Source organism: Lithobates pipiens, unplaced genomic scaffold (assembly GCF_037356315.1).
Source record: "Lithobates pipiens isolate NorthernLeopardFrog02 unplaced genomic scaffold, aLitPip1_a1.2 Scaffold_8, whole genome shotgun sequence".
In the NCBI taxonomy this organism is placed as follows: Eukaryota; Metazoa; Chordata; class Amphibia; order Anura; family Ranidae; genus Lithobates; species Lithobates pipiens.
In genome coordinates, this window is record NW_027507903.1 from 175807208 (window position 1) to 175828532 (window position 21325).

A 21325-nucleotide genomic window follows, 5' to 3' on the forward strand; every position below is an offset into this window, starting at 1 on the left:
AGGTCTTAATGAGCCCACTTACTACAGCTGGGCTCATTAACTCTTCCCCTCTAATTGTAAAAGTCTGCATAAAGCCTGAATCTAGGACACACATATTTCCCATCCTGAATACAACCAGGTGATTTTACCTGCGTGCTGCCACATACCCCCCCCTCTTGTTTCAACCTTGGGGTTGTAACACAAGCAGCCAGACACGCATGTATCCGAGACAAAGCATCCACATTCCCCATTTTAACACCAGGGCGATGTTTAACTGTAAAGTTAAATTCCTGTAGGGCCAGGAACCACCTATTTACCCTTCTATTGGTCTCCTTGTTTTGAGCCATCCACTTTAAAGGAGTGTGATCAGTCACCAGGTCAAAGTGCCTACCTAGCAGATAGTACCGAAGGGAATCTAGAGCCCACTTCACTGCTAAACATTCCTTCTCAATCGTGGAGTAATTTACCTCATGGGACTTTAACTTCCTGCTGAGGTAAATGACTGGGTGCTCTTCCCCGTTCCAGACCTGGGATAACACTGCTCCTAACCCAACGTCTGATGCATCAGTTTGTACAACAAAGTCCTTAGAGAAGTCTGGTGAGTACAACACTGGCTGGCTACATAAGGCTGTTTTTAAGGACTGAAATGCTTCCTCAGCCTCTGGGGACCATTTAACCATAACCGACTCTTTCCCTTTTGTCAGGTTGGTGAGGGGCACAGCCTGAGAAGCAAAATGGGGAATGAATCGTCGATAATAGCCAGCAATTCCCAGAAAGGCTCGTACCTGTTTCTTGCTGTTGGGACGTGGCCAACTCTGTATGGCCTCGACTTTATTGACTTGGGGTTTTATCACCCCCCTCCCAATAGTGTACCCAAGATATTTGGCCTCCTCCTGTCCAATGGTACACTTCTTTGGATTGGCCGTAAACCCAGCTTCCCGGATAGAGTCTAGGACTGCTTGTACTTTTGGCAAATGTGAGACCCAGTCTGTGCTATGGATAATCACATCATCCAGGTAAGCTGCAGCATATTTATGATGGGGCCTCAGAATCTTATCCATTTTCCGCTGGAATGTTGCCGGTGCATTCTGTAACCCAAACGGCATTCTCTTATATTGGAATGCCCCATCTGGGGTTACAAACGCAGTTTTCTCCTTGGCCGACTCGGCCAGGGGAATTTGCCAATACCCTTTGGTGAGATCAAGAGTTGTCATATATCGGGCTGTTCCCAGCCGGTCAACCAACTCATCTATACGTGGCATGGTGTAGGTGTCAAATTTTGTAACTTTATTTAATTGTCTAAAATCGTTACAAAACCGCCAGCTCCCATCAGGTTTGGGCACTAGTACAATAGGACTGGACCAGTCACTCTGGGACTCCTCTATCACACCCAATTCCAGCATCCTTTGAACCTCCCCACGTATTGCCTCCCGTCGGGCCTCTGGTATTCTATAAGGTTTTAGTTTTACCCTTTCTCCTGGCGGGGTGATAATGTCATGCTCTACGCCAGATGTTTGTCCCGGAAGCTCAGAGAAAATCTCTTTGTTACGAAGTACAAACTCTTTAACCTCCTGTTGTTGGGGTTTCGATAAGGTGTCTGCTATTCCAACCTCAGGAACTAAGAAATCAGGCTGTACTTGTGACAAAGTCTCTGCGACTAGGGATTCCCTATCCCTCCAGGCTTTCAGCAGATTGACGTGATAGATCTGCTCCGGCTTTCGCCTTCCTGGCTGTCTAACCCTGTAGTTCACCTCACTAATTTTTTCAATTACTTCATATGGACCTTGCCATTTGGCCAGAAATTTGCTTTCAACCGTAGGGACTAGCACCAAGACCCTATCCCCCGGGGAAAAAGTACGTGTCTTGGCCCCACGGTTGTACACTCTCTGCTGTGCTAACTGCGCTTGGGTTAAATGTTCCTTTACAATTGGCATTACCTGTGCAATTCTATCTTGCATCAGGGCGACATGCTCAATCACACTCCTGTGAGGAGAACTCTCATTTTCCCAAGTTTCCTTGGCGATATCCAGCAGCCTTCTTGGGTGTCTCCCATAGAGCAACTCGAAGGGTGAGAAACCCGTAGAGGATTGGGGTACCTCCCTAATGGCAAACATCAGATAGGGTATTAGACAATCCCAATTCTTTCCATCTCTATCCACCACCTTCTTTAACATTTGTTTTAGGGTTTTGTTGAATCTTTCAACCAACCCATCTGTTTGGGGGTGATACACAGATGTACGCAATTGCTTCACTTTGTACAACTTGCATAATTCTTTCATAACCCGGGACATAAAGGGTGTACCTTGGTCCGTAAGCAGTTCCTTACAAATACCCACGCGGCTAAAAACAAGGGATAGCTCTTTGGCTATGGTTTTGGCCGAGGTATTTCGGAGAGGAATTGCTTCCGGATAACGGGTGGCATAGTCCAATATAACCAAAATGTACTGATGCCCCCTAGCAGACTTCATTATCGGACCTACCAAATCCATTGCGATCCTCTCAAAGGGGACCTCAATGATAGGAAGAGGTACCAGTGGGTTACGGAAATGTGGCATAGGTGCCGACTTCTGACACACAGGGCAGGAGGAACAATACTTTTCTATTTCCTTCATGACCCCAGGCCAATAGAATCTCTGCAATACCCTCTCTCTGGTTTTCTCTGTCCCCAGATGACCTCCCAGAATGTGTCCATGAGCCAATTCTAACACCAACTTCCTGTAAGGTTTGGGCACTACAAGTTGCTCAATGGTTTCTTCTGCCCTTTGAGCCACTCGATATAGCAGGTCCCTTTCCATAGTGAAGTAAGGATAAGGGCAAGTCTTATCTGGGTTCACTAACTCGCCATCTATTTTCACCACATTTTCCCGTGCCTTTATTAGGGTGTGGTCTTTTAACTGTTCTGTGGCAAAATTTTCCCTGTGAACCTCAAGATCCGAAAACTCCACAGACGGCATGTTTTCATCTGAGGATGTTGGCTCCTCCCCAGTTTCTCGAGTTTCCCCCGCCAATACCGACAAGGGAAATTCAGGAGAGTCCTCACCACTCCCAGAGGAATTCTGGTCATCTTCCTGGTTTATAGGGGCACCAATGGGGGCCTCAGGACAATCCCAGAGTTCCCAGAATTTTGGAAAATCCCTTCCCACAATAGCATCATGTGGTAACTGAGACACTAACCCCACCTGATGAGAGAGGTTACCTTTGGGGGTCTCAAAAAACACTGAAGTTACAGGATACTCTCGGGTGTCCCCATGCACACAAATAACAGCCACCCTGTTCTTCCCAGAGACCTCTGTAGTAACTAATTCAGCTTTTATCAATGTTACCAGGCTACCTGAATCTAGCAACACATCAACATGTCTACCATTAATACACATTTTACATAAATGTTTCTCAGGTCCCCGAATGGCAGTGCATGCAACTGTCGCAAACAGCGACTGACGTCTCTCCCTTATAAAGTCACATTGCATAGGCTCATCCACAACTGGGCAATTGGCTGCAATATGTCCCTCTTGCCGGCAGCGGTAGCAAATAATTTTTTCCGCTGCCTCTTGCAGCATGGGCTTCCTGGGCTGCTCCCGCCAGACCTTAGGTAGAACTCCCATCCTCTCACTCTCTCCACCCTCACCCCTTGGAGTCATCTTACCCGCCACTGGGGTTGATCTGGTCTTAGGGGGGAAAGTCCGTGAGTCCCTGGAAGAGGTGGTCAAGTTCTCTGTAGCCAAGTACCTCTCAACCAGATCCACAAGTTTATCTGCATTTTCTGGGTCTCCATGGCTTACCCATTTTTGGATGGCAGTAGGAAGAGCTCTCAGGAAACGATCCATAACCACACGTTCCACAATGTTTGGTGCGGTCAAAATCTCTGGCTGCAGCCACTTCCTGCTCAAGTGAATGAGATCATACATTTGAGACCCGGGAGGTTTTCCAACCTGAAAAGTCCAGTTATGCACACGCCGAGCCCGGACTGCCAGGGTGACACCCAGCCGTGCCAATATTTCTGCTTTTAGCACCACATAGTCTTTTGCTTGGTCAGGCTCTAGGTCATAATAAGCTTTCTGCGATTCCCAAGTTAACAGAGGGGCCACCAGTCCAGCCCATTGCTCCTTAGGCCACTTTTCCCTTTCAGCAGTCCTTTCAAATATGGTCAAAAACACCTCCGGATCATCCTCTCCAGTCATTTTTGTCAGTAAACGGCTCACACCAAAGGTTGCGGTATTATTGTAACCACCTGCTTCATTGGTCTGCGGACGTTGCTGTATCAATGTCTCTATTTGCTGTTGAAAATTCTGCTCTTGCTTCTGCAACAGGTCTATGAAGCGGGCTTCAGATCGCTGCTGGGCTTGTTGCTGAGCTTCCAAACTCTGCTGCAAAGTTGCATTTGTCTGCTGCTGATTTGCATTTGCCTGCTGCTGGGCTTGTTGTTGAGCTGCAAGGCTCTTTTGTAAAGCTGCATTTGTTTGCTGCTGGTTTGCATTTGCTAGAGCCAGCTGTCTCAGTATCTCCTCCATGCTGGCCTTAACAAAAAAAAAAAAAAAACTGCCCGCATTCTCCACCAACTGTGAGGGGGTTCGCTCGGTAGCGGGTGTGTGTGACCCCCCTGGATGGGTTCACAACACAAAGTCAGGCACAGCAGACAGCGGTGTAGGTGCAAAAAACAAAAGATCCGGTTTATTTAGGCTACATGCAGTGATACATATAACAGCCAAACAAAATAAAACAAGAAAATAAATCCTGGTCAGCTTGACCTCTAACTACACACGTAGACTCCCTGTCTAACAACTGGGTGCAGCCTTGTGCTGCCCCAGTCCCTGTCTCTATTGTAGGGGTTTGCCACACAGGCGTTAACTCACCGCACAGAACAGATCTCAGACTCCCCAGTCTATACACACAAAACTGGTTCCAGGATGGAGCATCTCCCTATGCATGCTGGGGTTTTTTGTAGAGGTCTTAATGAGCCCACTTACTACAGCTGGGCTCATTAACTCTTCCCCTCTAATTGTAAAAGTCTGCATAAAGCCTGAATCTAGGACACACATATTTCCCATCCTGAATACAACCAGGTGATTTTACCTGCGTGGTGCCACAATATATATATATATATATATATATATATAATTACATTTCCATACTTTTGGCTCTGTTTTCCACCAGAATAAAATTAAAACAAAACAATCCAAATGAATGTGAAGTGCAGACTTTGAGCTTTAATTCAAGGGGTTGAACATAAATATCAAGTACAAATTTTAGGAACTGCAACCATTTTTATACACAGTCCTCCCGTTTTCAGGGGCTCAAATGCAATTGGACAAATGAATATAATCATAAATAAAATTTTCATTTTTAATATTTTGTTGAGAATCCTTTACTGGCAATGACTGTCTGAAGTCTGGAACCCATGGACATTACTAGAGACTGGCCTTTATGTGCAGCTGAGACATGTTACTCTCTTGTGTGCAGTACAAGCACAGTAATCAGCAGTATTTTAAATGTTACTATTTTTTTCTCTCAATACTGCTTTTTGATTTACTGCTGAGTTTTTAACCTCATAGGTTCTTTGACAGTAAGTTTTTTTCAGTGTTTTTGTACATGATGATAAGCTATTATACCAACATTCTTTCTAGGACGTTTGCGTGAAAGCTTACATGACCCTGCGACATCACACCAACCTTATGATCATCCTTTTCTCCATGATGTTGATGACAGGCATGCCTCAACTAACAAGCAAAGAGGACATTGAGTACATTCGGGATTCACTGACTGTTGGGAAGAGTGAAGACAGTGCTAAAAAGCATTTTCTTGACCAGATTGAGGTCTGTCGGGATAAAGGCTGGACTGTGCAGTTCAATTGGTTCCTGCACCTTGTATTAGGCATTAAACAAGGGGTGGAAAAACACTCAGCCTAATTCCATCCAGAAACCTCTAAATACACATTTAAAATGACTTGAATGGCCACTCTAAAGAGGTTGTTATGAAGTATTAAGATATGTACTGTAAGTACAAATTCCAGAAAAATCATTGCACATTCATGACTGTAATGGACTGGCATTAATATGTAAATATTTTAGTGGGGTAATGAAGAATTTCTAAACTTATGACTAAGTTTACTTGCACTGCTAATTGTATCTTCCAATCCCTTGCATTGTTCAGCCTGAGAATAGCAGTAGTAATAGCCAGACTTGTTATAAAAACATCATACAGGTTTGCACATAATAGCACATTTCATTATTGCTGGCCATCTACTGCTGCTTTCAGGCAATTTCACCAAATTTCAATTGCAAAATGAACAAACATCTCTAGAAAGCTTACCACCAACATTCTTTATTAAACTGTAAAGCTAACCGTACACAAGGCTGTTTTTAGTCAATTTCAACTACTTTCTAGCAACCAGGAATTACACATACAATCAAAAGTAATTGCTAGAAAAGAAACAGTGGTCAACCCTCAAGTTTGATCGACCACTTAAATTCAGTCGATTGTGAAATAAAAACTGGACAACAAATTGACAGCTTAAATCTGTTCATTGAAAGATTGAATTGAAAACAGAGAAAAACTATAGCATTGTCTTTGAAAGTAATCATATTTTTTCACCAAGTTTAATTGAGATAATTCTGACCTCTTCATCTTGTAGTTTATTGAAACCTCTAATCTACTGTCTTTGCTTCTTTTGCGATTAGTACAAAAATGAAATCAAAAATCTGATTGGTTTATCAAATAGCAAGTGTGTTTATGGCGCAAGAAAAGGATATAAAGACACTAGCCACATATAGCCCCAAAAAAGGGTCTGGGGATCCAACTACTAAATATCAGTCTAAAGAAGTGTGCAAAGGTATATGGAGCCACTTTTTTAGTATCTCAAGTTCATAAAGTTCCGTAAAATACTATTCTTTCAGTAGGCAGCTCCACCTGAGACAGAAACCGTTCTCTGTAAACACAAAAGAAACACAAGGGGGTATTTAATGAGATAAAAATGAATCGCCAAATGCAAACTCACAAGGATAAAAACAAAGAGAGCTTATCTGCACCCATAATAGATATAATGTGGCTGGTCCGCAGCGGGATGCCACATCCGGCTCCTGCAAGCCAGGGTTGTTCTTCCTACTTCTGCTATCGGCTGAACCAGCTTCTCTATTGACAGACACGCCGCTGGCTACTCTATATGCTACACACGACTTATCCAGGCCGACCAGCTACATTAGATCCAATATGGTTGCAGATAAGCTCTCTTTGTTTGTATTGCACTTGTCAGTTTATTTTTATCTGAATAAATACGTACTAATATTGCACTTAGTTGGCGCCTCCTTGTGTTTCTTTTTGCTTTATCAAATAGCCACATGTATGAGCCGCTTTCTATTAGTGTCTTGATCCATTCAGTCAGTTTTTATGATAGAAAATACCTTAAAACCTGAAACTGGCCAGTATTTTAAGTGTTTGTTTACATGGGCTCAGAGGTAAGACAAATGCAGCCTGCTTCCAGGGATAAGTGGCTTGTTACGCAGTATACGTAGAACTTCAAATTCTAAATTCAAGCACTGCATTCCTGATCCTTCAAAAATGCTCCACAAACATATCAGAAGCAGAATGCAAACACCTGTGTACGCTAATCCTATATCAGTGGTTCCCAATCTCTGTCCTCCAACAGGTCTTGTTTTCAGGATTTCCTTCACCTTGCACAGGTGCTTTACAGCAGTGTCAATTACTTGGTCATTATGAGAGTTGTTTCATCTAAGGGAAATTCTCAAAACATGGCCTGTTGAAGGTACTTGAGGACTGAGGTTTGGAAACAGTGCTATTTGTGAATATTTTCATGTATTGTTTGCCAGGCTGTGCTGCCTAGAAAGTGCACCTGACTACTGGCTTGTATTTACACAGGCTATCCCCCCTTCAGGCTTTCATTAATTCTTTGGTCACACTTATCAGCCTTACTAGCCATTTGGTTTTCCCCTTGATTCTTTGCCAATCCCTCCACTTCAAAGGCCTCCTGCTGTCTAGCTTCTTCCCTCCTTCCATGCGGGACTGCAGGATTTCTCCAGAGCCTTTCCCTTCCTATTGAATTCAATACCCCAATATGTCTGGCTATCTCCCACTGTGTCTTTAAGCAATTCCTGAGCTCTCATCTCTTCGGGGAAGCCTATACCGCATCCACCTAAAAAAACTGTACTTTGACTTGTTCATCTTGATCAGCTAATCCATAGGTATTACCTTTTGTATTTGATACTCCCCTTTAGATTGTAAGCTCTCATGCGCAGGACCCTCCTAACCCTCTTGTATTGATTTATATTGTAAGTGTACTGTCACCCTTTATATTGTAAAATGCTAAGCAAACAGTTGGCGCAATATAAATCCTGTATAATAATAATAATATTAATATATAATAATGATAATACAAGCATTAAACCAAAAGCTATAAGCATCACTGTTGGGTATGTAGTCGCCTTATCAACACATCTCAACAACTTTTTTTTTTTTTTCAATAATCTTTATTTTATTCAGCATTGTGAGGGAACAAATCAAAAGTAAAGGACCAAAAACAAGGAAAACAAACAAGACAGTAAAAAAAAAAATAGGTATACAGTATACGGAAGTCCCAGGAGTCGTCAGTTACAACATATGTAACAGACACCATTAAATACAAGGGGACACTCCTGTGTCTCGGATTTTCGGTCCCAGTCGACACAACTCCTCTCTAAACTAACAGGGGAGCGAAGAGAACCACTCTCAGGAAAATAAATGAAAATGTGTCTAAAACTCACATAAAATAGAACATAGACTGAACTCCTACACACACTCCAAGAATATGGTTGTGGCCTTCACACCAGGTTCAAAGCTACAGAGATGTGGTGCCTGGTTGAGCGATAGTGGACGGGGAACAGTCAGCTAAGGCCAATGGTTTAAATGTGGGGTCTGCCAACGCCAATAAGGCTTTATCTAGGCTGGATGAGATTGAGATTAGTCGGGCAATGTGTTCCTTCCAGTTTTCCCATCTGTCTTTACATGTGGCCAGCCACTCCTCCGCCTCTATAATCTCCCTCACCTTCAGCAGCCACTCCATTTTAGCCGGGATTTGAGAGCTTTTCCAGTGAACTGGTATGAGGCTCTTAGCAGCACTGAGTATGTGGGGGAGAGCGCTACGTTTATAGCAACAGAGAGAGAAAGAGGCATATGGGGAACTGGAAAAAGAAAGCATTTCAGAGAATTAGGGAGGTCTACCCTGAGACCCTCCAACACGTGTTTACGTATCATTTCCCAGAAAGGTAGGACCAGAGGGCATTCCCACCATATATGTAGGAAAGTACCTCTCTGCCCGCTGCCTCTCCAGCAAAAAATCTGAATGTGAAGGGTAAATTTTTGCTAGAGTTGTGGGAACAAAATGCCACCTGGTCAATGGCTTGTAACCAGGGGCGGACTGACAACTCATGTGGCCCCCGGGCAATAGGAGAGGATTATGGTGCCCTCGGGCAATAGGAGAAGATTATGGGGCCCCCAGGCAATATATTATGGGGCCACACAGTATACACAAACACACATACAGTATACACACACAGACACACAATATACAAACAGAATACACATACACACACTGAAAAGGTACTGGAGAGGCGGGGCAGCTATAATCTCGGGATTTAAAAAAAAACACACAAACATACTGTCCCTGGTTTTATTGAGGCTGGCAACCCTGATGGGGCTCCTTGGTGGCATGGGCATTGTGTAGAGGCAACAAAATCTGCCAGCTGGCGGTACCTCCAGAAATCGATGGGGAAACTCCCATACCTCTCTGAGTACATCCAGAGGGATAAAGGTGTGGCCTATACTAAACATGCCAAGCTAACTTAGTCTCTTGCCCAGGATCCGAAGGAAGACAGCCACTCCCCAGGGGTGGACCAGGGGAATCCCCCACTGGAGCCAGCGGAGATGCTGGGGAAGCTAGATCCAAGGATCTATTTAGTCTATCCCATACGGTTAATGAATGGGCGGTCAGCGGGGACACTCACTCCGAGAGACATCTGTCTCCCATCAGAACCCAGGGGGTGGACGACAAGTTGCGACCAGCAATAGTCTTTTCTAGTGAGACCCAAAGTTTAGAGATGTGTGAAATTCCCAATTGAGTAAATGCTGCAAAGCTATCGCCTGATAATATTGGAGGATATTAGGCAGACCAAGACCTCCATGTCTCTTGGACCGCTGCAGTATGGCCATAGCTACTTGTGGCTTCTGGTTTCTCCACACAAACTTGATATAAAGACTATGGACCTCCATAAAAAGTATCTGTGTAGGTGGATAGGTATCATCTGCAGGAGAAACAATATGCAGGGAAGGATTGTCATTTTTATGATATTTGTGCAACCAATCCAAGTGGAAGTGGTCTTATCCCAAGATTGTAGATCTAGGAAAAGCTTCTTTAGTAATGGGGTGTAGTTATGAGTAAATAGAGCTTCCACGCAACTAGTAAGCTGGATTCCCAGATTCCACATTGAAGAGGACACCCAAGCAAAAGGGAACGCTCCCTTCAGGGCGGTAGTCATGACTGGAGGGATCGTAATTGGCAATCTCTGATTTGGTATAGTTGATCTTAAAGTTAGAAACGGCTATAAGCTGCTAGTTCCTCCATCTCGTTCGGCGGTGAGACTATAGCATCTACCACATGAAATAGGACTTTATCCATCCGCGTATGCAGAAAGTTTATATTCTGAAGAACCTACAGTAACCCTTCTGATGTTTTAATTAGCTCGTATTTTTTCGAGCAGAGGTTCCAAGACCAGAGCAAACAATAGGGGGGAAAGTGGACACCCTTGTCTTGTGCCGTTCCGGATAGGGAACTCTGAAGATAAACAGCCATTCACCTTGACCTGAGCAGGAGACGCATAGAGTACTGATATCCAGCACAACATCTGAGGCCCCAACCCCAGCCTAGCCAGACGAATGCCTTTCAATAACGTCTTTTGACATTGACTAAGGAAAGAATTGCATCGTTATTTAAAGGGTAATTCCATTTTCATGAGGAAAAAATAGCAAATTAAAAAAAATAATAATAGCCTATACATTTGTGGCACAAGTCATATTGTAATTAAATGTTATGAAAAATTACCTTACCTTTCCTTTTCAGTCTGCAGCACTGTAATTTTCTGTAAAAGGCAATGCAATATGGCTACTTAGAGGCGTTCTCTACACTGATGGTGTACAGAATGCACACCAGAAATGTAATTTCCTGCTTGTGTGTTAGGCTTACTGATTTTCCCAGAAGTTTGCGCTAAGATACAGTCAGATTTTAGGCATTCCCGGCAACAAAAATGCCATTTTGGTGAGATACTCCCAAAGGGTTAATTATGTCGAAAGAAATGCAGACCCTGCAACATTTCATCATTAAAACCCTGCAAGTGCAGCAGCAGATTGATAATTATAAAATCACCCCTATTCACATTCATTTTGCATATCAGCACAGATAAACAGCTATTTCTTAGGAATAACATATGGTATTAATCTGTTTGTTAAAATCTTTGCAACGGACATGGATCACCCAGAGGGTAATGGGATTTGTTTTCCAAAAAAGTTACTCTGTTTTAAAATCTATTTGAAGTTTCAGCCCAAATGCCAAAAATGTAATCAATATGCAGCAAAATAACAGTTCACAGTCTCACCATTGGTTAGGTTTGTAAAGCATTCCCATCAGAAAATTCTTTACCTGACAGTAACCTGCACTCTCTGCAGCAATCCAAAATATCCGCTGCCTTGTCACCAATACAGCACTGCAATGTGCAGCTGTGAAGAGCAGGTTATGTGGATTGTAACAACGTAGTAGTAAAAAGTCAAGTGGACTGCTGCAAAAAGACCAATGCTATCACACAAAATGCCATGCTTCTTCTCTGCAACTTACTGTCAGGTATGGACAATTCTGCTGGAGCTATTGGTGCTTAATTTTAAATAAAACAACATAGTACAGTAACTATTTTGTGCTGCATAGTGATTTAAAGTGGTTCTAAAGGCAGAAGGTTTTTACTTTAATGCAAGGTAAATATCCTTATACTGTTTGTGCCTCTCCCCCCCCCCCCCCACTAAACACTTATCTGACACCACTTGGTTCCTGCTGCTGTCAGTCAAATCCAGTGAAAAATGAGCTGGGGGCGTGGCCAAGCTGTGTGTGTCATTGGATGCACACAGCCCAGCTCAGGATCAAGCCCGCTTTTATAGCAAGCAACATGTCGTAGCACTCAGCAAAGAGGAGGAGCCTAGAGCGTTGTCAGGAAATTCCAGAAGAGGAGGTTTGGGGCAGCTGTATGCAATATTATTGCACAGGGCAGGTAAGTATAATATGTTTGTTATTTTAATTAAAAAAAAAATATTTTTATTCTTTTGAATTTTTGTCATTTTTGCTGAAGCTTGAATTGGGCTTTAAGCAGTTTACAGTGATGTATAAGAAAACACGTACAGTATTGAAAACATTAATATGAACTATGGTTTGAGAGGGAACACGGACTGCAAAGAAGAATACATATATTTCCCCCCTTAGTCAGGAACTATTATATTGTGCAATTAGATGCATTAAAAATAACTTGAACTTTGCATACAAAAATAGTGAACCATGAGCTAATTCAAAAGAAATGATGTCGCACACATTGAAGATGACTGATGCATTTCCTAAAATACCCAGAATTAGTCGGTGAGATATGTAGTGCAGCAGTAACACAAAGATGCTGAACATGCATCTATGAGTTTTATTCATGCCATTAAGGTCCTTGCACACTGGCTTAAAAAATGCTGCTTCTACAGGTGTTCTGTGTTTTGCCTGAAAAGCAGCTCAATGTTCTTCTATGTGTCCATGCCCATTAGAATCACATTTTAAGCTCCGCGTTTAGAGGCAGAAAAGAAAACCCTTCTGGTTTCCATTTTGAGGGAACTGGCATTTTTTAAGTCCAGTGTGCATGGACCCTAAGTCCATTGCAAACAGCATTGGATCAAGAGAGATGACTTGTATCCTCTTTTTTTGCACCCTGCTTTCCCCAAGCTCTCTGGATAGGTCCACCAGGAGAGTATTATTAGTTAAAGGGAATACATCATCATATTCAGTCATATTCAGTACACACGATTGGACTATCCGGCGGACAAACCACCGGACTTTGAAGCGGAGGTCAGCCGGACTTTCCAAACGAGCGGTCCTGCCCACACACGACTGAACTTTTCCGCCGGACTTTTGAAATGAATGGACTTGCCCACACATGGAGGAAAGTCCGTTCATTTTAAACACGGCTCCAGGTAGACGGGACTAGCGAAGGAAGTCAATGTTTGACACATCGCTGGCCCCGTCACCTGGTATGGACTTAAAGGGGAAGCCGTACACCAAAAAAACGGCGTGGGGGTCCCCCCAGGTCCATATCAGACCCTTATCCAAGCATGCAGCCCAGCCGGTCAGGAAAGGGGGTGGGGATGAGCGAGTGGCCCCCCTCCTGAGCCATACCAGACCGCGTGCCCTCAACATGGGGGATTGCTTTGGGGAAGGGGGGGCCCTGCGGCCCCCCACCCCAAAGCACCTTGTCACCATATTGATGAGGACAAGGGCCTCTTCCCGACAACCCTGGCCATTGGTTGTCAGGGTCATGGGGGCTTATCGGAATCCAGGAGCCCCCTTTAATAAGGGGGGCCCCAGATACTGGCCGCCCACCCTATGTGAATGAGTATTGGTGTACCATATACCCCTACCCATTCACCTGGTGAAAAAAAGTGTAAAGAAAAAACCACAACACGTTTTTAAAATAATTTATTGCACAGCTCCGGTGGTCTTCCGTCTTGGGGGGGTCTTCTCGCTGGACTCCTCCGCTATCTTCTGCTAGCTCTTTTACTAGCGGTGGCCTGGTCTTCTGTCGCTGTCATCGCCTTCTGTTCTTCTTCTCTTCTTCTTCCTTGAGATGTTGACTTGATGCTCTCTCTGGCCGCAATGACAGGGACGCGTTGTGCGGTGACTTATATAGGGACAATGGGCGGGATCACCGGGTGATGTCACATGGTGACCCCGCCCCTCATGATGTCACAGTCCTGGCGGATGCTGGTGAGGGTGGGAGGAGCTGTGCTGCCAGGCGATTAGGCTCCTGCCCTGAAGTTGTGCCGCTACTTTAGTATAAATTTGTATTGTTTTGCTGCATAATAAAAGGTTAAACAATATATATTAGAGTTGAGCCTCATTTTTCTCATATCACAAATCTTCAACATAAAAAAAGTTCATGGTATAATGCAGGGGTCTCCAAACCTTATAAACAAAGGTCCACTTTTATGTCCTTTTGGCTTTAGGGAGGCCAGACTGTGGCCAGTGGGATTTAACAATGCCCCTTCCTTGGTTTTAGTGAAAGGAATGGTGCCCTATCATTGGTGTCAGTATAAGGAATGGTGTTCCATCATTGGTGTCAGTGTAAAGAATGGTGCTCCATCCTTGGTTTTAGTGAAAGGAATGGTGCCCCATCATTGGTGTCAGTGGAAGGAATGGTGCCCGATCATTGGTATCAGTTGAAGGAATAGTGCCCCATCATTGGTGTCAGTGGAAGGAATGGTGCCCTATCATTGTTGTCAGTGGAAGGCATAGGGCCCCATCATTGGTGTCAGTCGAAGAAAAAGGGCCCCATCATTGGTGTCAGTGGAAGTAATGGTGTCCCATCATTGGTGTCAGTGGAAGTAATGGTACCGTATCATTGGTGTCAGTGGAAGGAATGGTGCCTTATCATTGGTGTCAGTCGCAGGAAAAGGGTCCCATCATTGGTATCAGTGGAAGGAATGGTGCCCCGTCACTGGTGTCAGTGGAAGGAATGGTGCCCCATCAGTGGCATCAGTGGAAGGAATAGGGCCCAATCATTGGCGTCAGTGGAAAGAATAGGGCCCCATCATTGGTGTCAGTGGAAGAAATAGTGCCCCATCATTTGTGTCAGTGGAAGTAATGGTGCCCCATCATTGGCATCAGTGAAAGGAATAGTCCCCTATCAATGGTGGCAGTCGAAGGGAAAGGACCCCATCATTGGTGTCAGTGTAAGGAATAGTGCCTTATCATTGGGGTCAGTCGAAGGAAAAAGGCCCCATCATTGGTGTCAATGGAAAGAATCATGCCCTGTCATTGGTGTAAGTGGAAGAAAATGTGCCCCATCATTGATGTCAGTCTAAGGAATGGTGCCCCATCATTGGTGTCAGTGGAAGGAATGGTGCCCCATCATTGGTGTCATTCGAAGGCATAAGGCACCACCATTGGTGTCAGTGGAAAGAATAGATCATTGTTGGTGTCAGTCGAAGGAATGGTGCCCCATCATTGGTGTCAGTCGAAGGAATGGGGTCCCATCATTGGTGTCAGTCGAAGGAATGGTGCCCTATCATTGGAATCAGTGGAAAGAATAGGGCTCCATCATTGGTGTCAGTGGATGGAATAGTGCCCCATCATTGGTGTCAATAGAAGGAATCGTGCCCTGTCATTGGTGTAAGTGGAAGAAATGTGCCCCATCATTGGTCTCAGTGTAAGGAATGGTGCCCTATCATTGATGTCAGTTGAAGGAATGGTGCCCCATCATTGATGTCAGTCGAAGGAATGGCGCCCCATCATTGGTGTCAGTCAAAGAAATAAGGCACCATCATTGGTGTCAGTCTAAAAAATGGTGCCCTATCATTGGCATCAGTGGAAGGAATAGGGCCCCATCATTGGTGTCAGTGGAAGGAATAGTGCCCCATCATTGATGTGAGTGCAAGAAATGGTGCCCCATCATTGGTGTCAGTGGAAGGAATACTGTCTCAAGAGAGAGATAAAGGGAAGCAAAGAGACACATTTGGCCCCCAGGTGTTTGGTGACCACTTGTATAATGCACTGTAAATATATGCAAAACATGGTGGTCCGCGACCTCTCTCCCTGTTGCACAGAGAGGTCCGTCTTGTGTTAGGCCCAGGAGGAAAAGAAAGATTTGCGGGGGCTTTCCGCTCCCTTTATAGCTACTACCAGCAAGCTTCAGGTTACAGCAAAGATCCCTGGGATGTGTAGTCTTAGCCCTTGTACACACGGTCGGACATTCCGACAACCAAATCCGTCGGATTTTGTCCGACGGATTTTGTCAGACGGATCTTTTCCGAAACTGTTGCATACACACGGTCGGACAAAGTTGTCGGAAAATCCGATCTTTCAGAACGTGATGATGTAATTTCGTTACAATGGGACTACGTTCAGGCTAGTAGCCAATAGCTTTGATGTAGGAATTTGATCTGAGCATGCGTGGCACTTTGTCCGATCGGAATTCTCTACACATGATCGGAGTATGTCCGATCGGAGCAGTTTGTCGGAAAATATTTCCGGCAAGTTGGAAAATTTGGTCCGACGGATATTCCGATGGAAACAGTCCGATGCATACCACACACAGTCGGAATATCCGACAAAACGCTCCGATCAGACACATTCCGACGGAATCTCCGACCGTGTGTACAAGGGCTTAGCGTACATTGTTGCAAAGCAACTATTTGAAGGAGAACTATTCATCCCACAATCCACTCTGTTGGGTACACAAAAATTATTGGTATCAGCGAGTATTTGAAAAAAGTATCAGTACTTGTACTCAGTCTTAAAAGAGTGGTATCGGTCAGGGCCTTCTTTAATATTGATTGGACCCTGGAAAAACATTTTCTTACCCCCAACCCCCAATGCAATTTTGATCTCCCATACTTGCCAATAATCACGAATTTGCTGGGACAATCCCGAAAATCCGACCTATGTCCCGATTTTTTATTGTTCTGGCATTTTTCCCGAAAATTGGCTTTAGTCCCACCCCCGGGCCGCTCTGTCATTCCCCCACCTCCTCCATAAAGTACTGCAGATTGGTCAGTGAGGGGAATGGCCAGCTGAGATGATAAGTCCATTAGCATAGCGTCATGATACACAGTGTTTCATGACGCTATGCTAATAGGCGGATCATCTCGGCACATGCATGCTGTGGGACTCAGGGAGACAGGCCATAAGCGTCACTGCTGCTCTGATCCTGCCCTATGCCATGCTGCCTGCGTGTTGGGGACACCATGGGGGAAGGAGCTACTGGGAGAGGTAGAAGGCTGTATTATTGTCGGGGGGCCAGTCTGGATGTCGGGGGGGCCACGGGGGGCAGTCTGGATGTCCGGGGAAGCCAGTCTGGATGTCACGGGGGGCACAGGGCAGCCAATCTGGATGTCAGTGGGGTGGCCAGTCTGGATGTCACGGGGGGCAGTCTGGATGTCGGGAGGGCACAGGAGGAGGCCAGTCTGAATGTCAAAGGGGGGCAGTCTGCATGTCAGGGGGGCCACGGAGGCAGTCTGGATGTCACGGGGGGCAGTCTGGATGTCAGGGGGGGCCACTGGGAGGCAATCTGGATGTCACGGGGGACACCAGATGTTAGGAGGACTGATGGGGACACCAGATGTAAGGAGGACTGATGGGGACAACAGATGTAAGGAGGACTGATGGGAACACCAGATGTAAGGAGGACTGATGGGGACACCAGATGTAAGGAGGACTGATGGGGACACCAGATGTAAGGAGGGGCTCCGCTGATGGAGACATAGATGTAAGGAGGGGCTCCGTTGATGGAGACACAGATGTAAGGAGGGGCTTCGCTGATGGAGACACAGATGTAAGGAGGGGTTTCTGTTGCCGGGGACACAGATGTGAGGAAAGTTCCGCTGATGGGGCACCTGATGTAAGGAGGGACTTTGCTGGGGGCACCTGATTGCATTTGGTGGCAGGCAACGTGGCTAGTGACACGCTCAGGGCTCCCAATGATTATGCATTATGGTGAGTTGAATGAATTCATTTTATATAACAATGTAATAATAGAAATAATGCGCTTCAATCATCCTGACACCATAACAATGATGGCACCGGGATGATTAAAGCGCTAACACCAGGTATTTGGAGTATCTTTATCTGCTGATTGTCAAACTCTGGAAAACACATATTGCTATTGTGGTGTAGGATCTGGGGCTGCTGTCCCTCCATCCCTCCCCCCCTTTCCCTCTCCCTCTCCATCCAGCATTCATCTCAGACTCTAACCACACCCATTTGAACCACGCCCATTTAAGCCACGCCCACTATTTTACGTAAACCCCGCCAACCGTTAGCTGCGGCATGCGCAGCTCGCCACATTTTCACCTTTTCCTATGCCACGACTATAAATGCATGCCCCACCCCCTAATTATAATGCAACTCTGCCTACAGCCAAAAAAGTGCTCTCCGCCTGCTCTGAGACTACAATAAATAGCTGCTAGACTCAAAATCAGATTTCCTGAATGAGATCAGGCAGTGATTGCGATTAGTTGCTAGAGGTTACAGTATATCACTACCACTCACTGACTAGCTGCTTGAGGTTACAGCACACATTATAGCTGACTTATTATTTGCTAGAGGTTAAGGCACATGACTTATGCTTGTTGTTGATTGGTTGCTAGAGATTACTGTACATCAATACTGCTCACTGATTGGTTGCTAGTGGTTACTGAAAGTCCTTACCACTCCCAAATTGGTTGCTAGAGGTTACTGCACATTATTACTGCTTACTAATTGGTTGTTAGCGGTCACTGCATATCCTTACCACTCAATGATTGGTTGCAAGAGGTTTGTGCACATCATTACTGCTCACTGATTGGTTGCTAAAGGTTAATGTGCATCATCTCCTTACTGTCTGCACACCATGGACTGTGGAGGTGAGGGAACCCATCAATAGACAGAAAACTCCAATGTAATCTAATGTAATAGGAGCATTCACAGATACCACTAATGTAAGGAGGGATTTACATTGACCACCAATGTAAAGGGGACCTTCACACTTGCCATTAGTGTGAATCAAAGGATTGTACACCAAGCCCCAATGTAATGAGAATATTTACACTGACCACCAATGAGACATTTAGCCTACTTTCACATTTGTGTGTGTCGGGAACGCATGCAAAATCGCTTTCCTGACACCACGGAAACATGCTGCTCTTTAGCAGATACATAGCAGTGCCATTAATTGTTAATGACACCCCCACGCATCTGCTGAGATGTTGCGTATTCACATGCACCACAATTCATGGTTCTGTGACACCATGTTATTTTGAAAAAGGGTTCCACCTCCAATTTGCTTGCCCTGCAGAACAGGCTGATGATAGGTTTAACCACTTAAGGACCGCCTCCTGCACATTTACATCGGCAGAATGGTACGGCTGGGCACAAGCATGTACAAGTACGTTGCTCTTTAAGTGCCTAGCCCGGTCCTGAGCTCTGTGGCCGCGGGACCAGCGGACCCGATCGCAAACGAGGAGAGGTCTGTGTAAACAAGCCTCTCCCCGTGCTTCCTACTGAGCCTGTCACTGATCGTCTGTTCCCTGTTATAGGGAAAGACGATCAGTGACATCAGACGCCAAGCCACGCCCCCCTACAGTTAAAAAAAACCACACACACACTTAACCCCTCCCGCCCCCTAGTGGTTAACCCCTTCACTGCCAGTGTCATTTACACAGGAATCACTGCATTTCAATAGCACTGATTGCTATTGCTATAAGTGACAAACAGTCACTTATTTGTTACCACCACGCTGGGTAATGTTGAGCATACCGGTGTAGTGTCCCTAAATGTGCAGACTCATCAGTAAGGTGGTGCGGTCTCCGTGTCTAAATAGGGCAACTGCAAAAGGGTAATACAGGGAGAAAGAACCCACTGAAATGGGACATGGGTGGACCAAGCTGCTTAAAAAGGGATACTTTTATTACAAAAAGTACAAGAAAGCCAAAATCTGATACCCATCACCAACACCAGAATCATGTTAAAATTAGATAACATTGTCTGGTAAGATCAGCTGTGTCACACTGACAACATGCATACACACACCAATATCCCAAACAAGTTAGTAACAAAATACAGTTTTAATTATTGAGCTGGATTCCAGATCCTGGTGACAAGCACCATAAAGAAAAAAATGTCCATCCTGTCACTTGACCAATGTATCCAAGATATCCTCATTTCCCCTTTAACATCCTTTGTCAAAAACCAACCCTTCCACCTTTTCCATTTACTTTACCTTCTTTCCCAAATAAATTGGCAACACAAGAGTTTTGAAGTGTAACTGGCCAAAGCAGCCTTTTATTAACAAATATTTAATCCAATATAAAATTAACCTCAATTAATATATATACAACCTTTTTACGACAGTATCTTACTCACAGTCTGCTGGTCTTTGACGGCACCCCGAACTTCCCCTTTTCCACTTAAACAATTTCCACCAGTACACTGCGGGACATAACAGGCCTCCGGCCGTTTATCATCCCGGAGACAACCCCCTTTCCCGCAGTGCAACCATTCCCGTATTCCAGCCTACCCTTTCGCTGGAATACACCAAAAGGGGGCACATACCACCTATGAGCCCCCCACCATTACATCACATCAGTTTTCTTGCCACCATCAAAGACCAAAGACACCACCGCTACCACTGCTATGACGAACCCGAATTCCAGAAACCTGTAAGAAAAGAACACAAACAATGAACAAACGAAAAACTATCAAGACAATCCCCCCAATATCGGGAGGATGGGTGGGAAACTCCCATCGCTTCCTTCGCTCATCACTCACTGCTCCCCGCCTTCCCTCTTTATAGCTCTCCTCCTCCACCACATTACCTCCCGCCCACTTTTCTCCTCCCTTCCTTCCTCCTAAATCTTTAACCCCTTGTTTCCTCTACTTCTCCTCTTAGTCATGCCCGGCCCTCCATTATTCTCTACTTTGTCAATAATTTGGTCAGATAAATTGTATAGGGGGTGGTTAGTTGAAACTGTTTACTAATCCCTCAGAAGATACTGGAGTTGAAGTGGATTGACTAAATTGTAACCTGGTATTAAATCAAATATGGAAAGGTGGTGGAAATCCACATTAAATACCCAGTCCATAAGCACAGGTATACAATAGTCCAGGGATTAATTATTGATTCCACTGGGGATCCCGCTGTTAAGCAGCAGTGACCAGTAAACACTGTTAATGAAGACAGGCTAACACAGGCTGTAGTAGGGCAAAATGCAAGAGGCACATAGAGGACCAGAAGTCCGCTCACCTGACCGTATAGAGGACGATGGAGTCACAGTCCGGGTATAGGCATCACAGATCTCCAATCCAGGAGCAGTATGTTTGGTCCTATGTGCTTCACTGTCATACAGGGTCCATGGGACACCATTGAGTGACCACCGTGTCTGAGCCACCGGTGGCCCAGGTGACTCCATAGTAGGGATGAGCTTCGTGTTCGAGTCGAACGCATGTTCGACTCGAACATCGGTCGTTCGTGCGTTCGCCGAATTCCGAACGTTTGGGCCGTTCGCGGCAAAATTCGTGTGGCCCACAATGCACTGCGATGGC

The 21325-nt window shown here is 45.0% G+C and overlaps 1 protein-coding gene across 2 annotated transcripts in view; it reads left to right on the forward strand.

Moving 5' to 3' along the window:
- PIK3CG (phosphatidylinositol-4,5-bisphosphate 3-kinase catalytic subunit gamma) overlaps positions 1 to 14127 on the forward strand; it is an 84817-nt gene extending 70690 nt beyond the window's left edge. For both annotated transcript variants that reach the window (XM_077471656.1, XM_077471657.1), the window contains exon 11: positions 5601 to 14127. In XM_077471656.1, the coding sequence (XP_077327782.1) occupies positions 5601 to 5882 (282 nt within the window). In that variant the 3' untranslated portion in view covers positions 5883 to 14127. The remainder of the gene's footprint in view (positions 1 to 5600) is intronic.
- The last annotated feature ends 7198 nt before the right edge of the window (positions 14128 to 21325 follow it).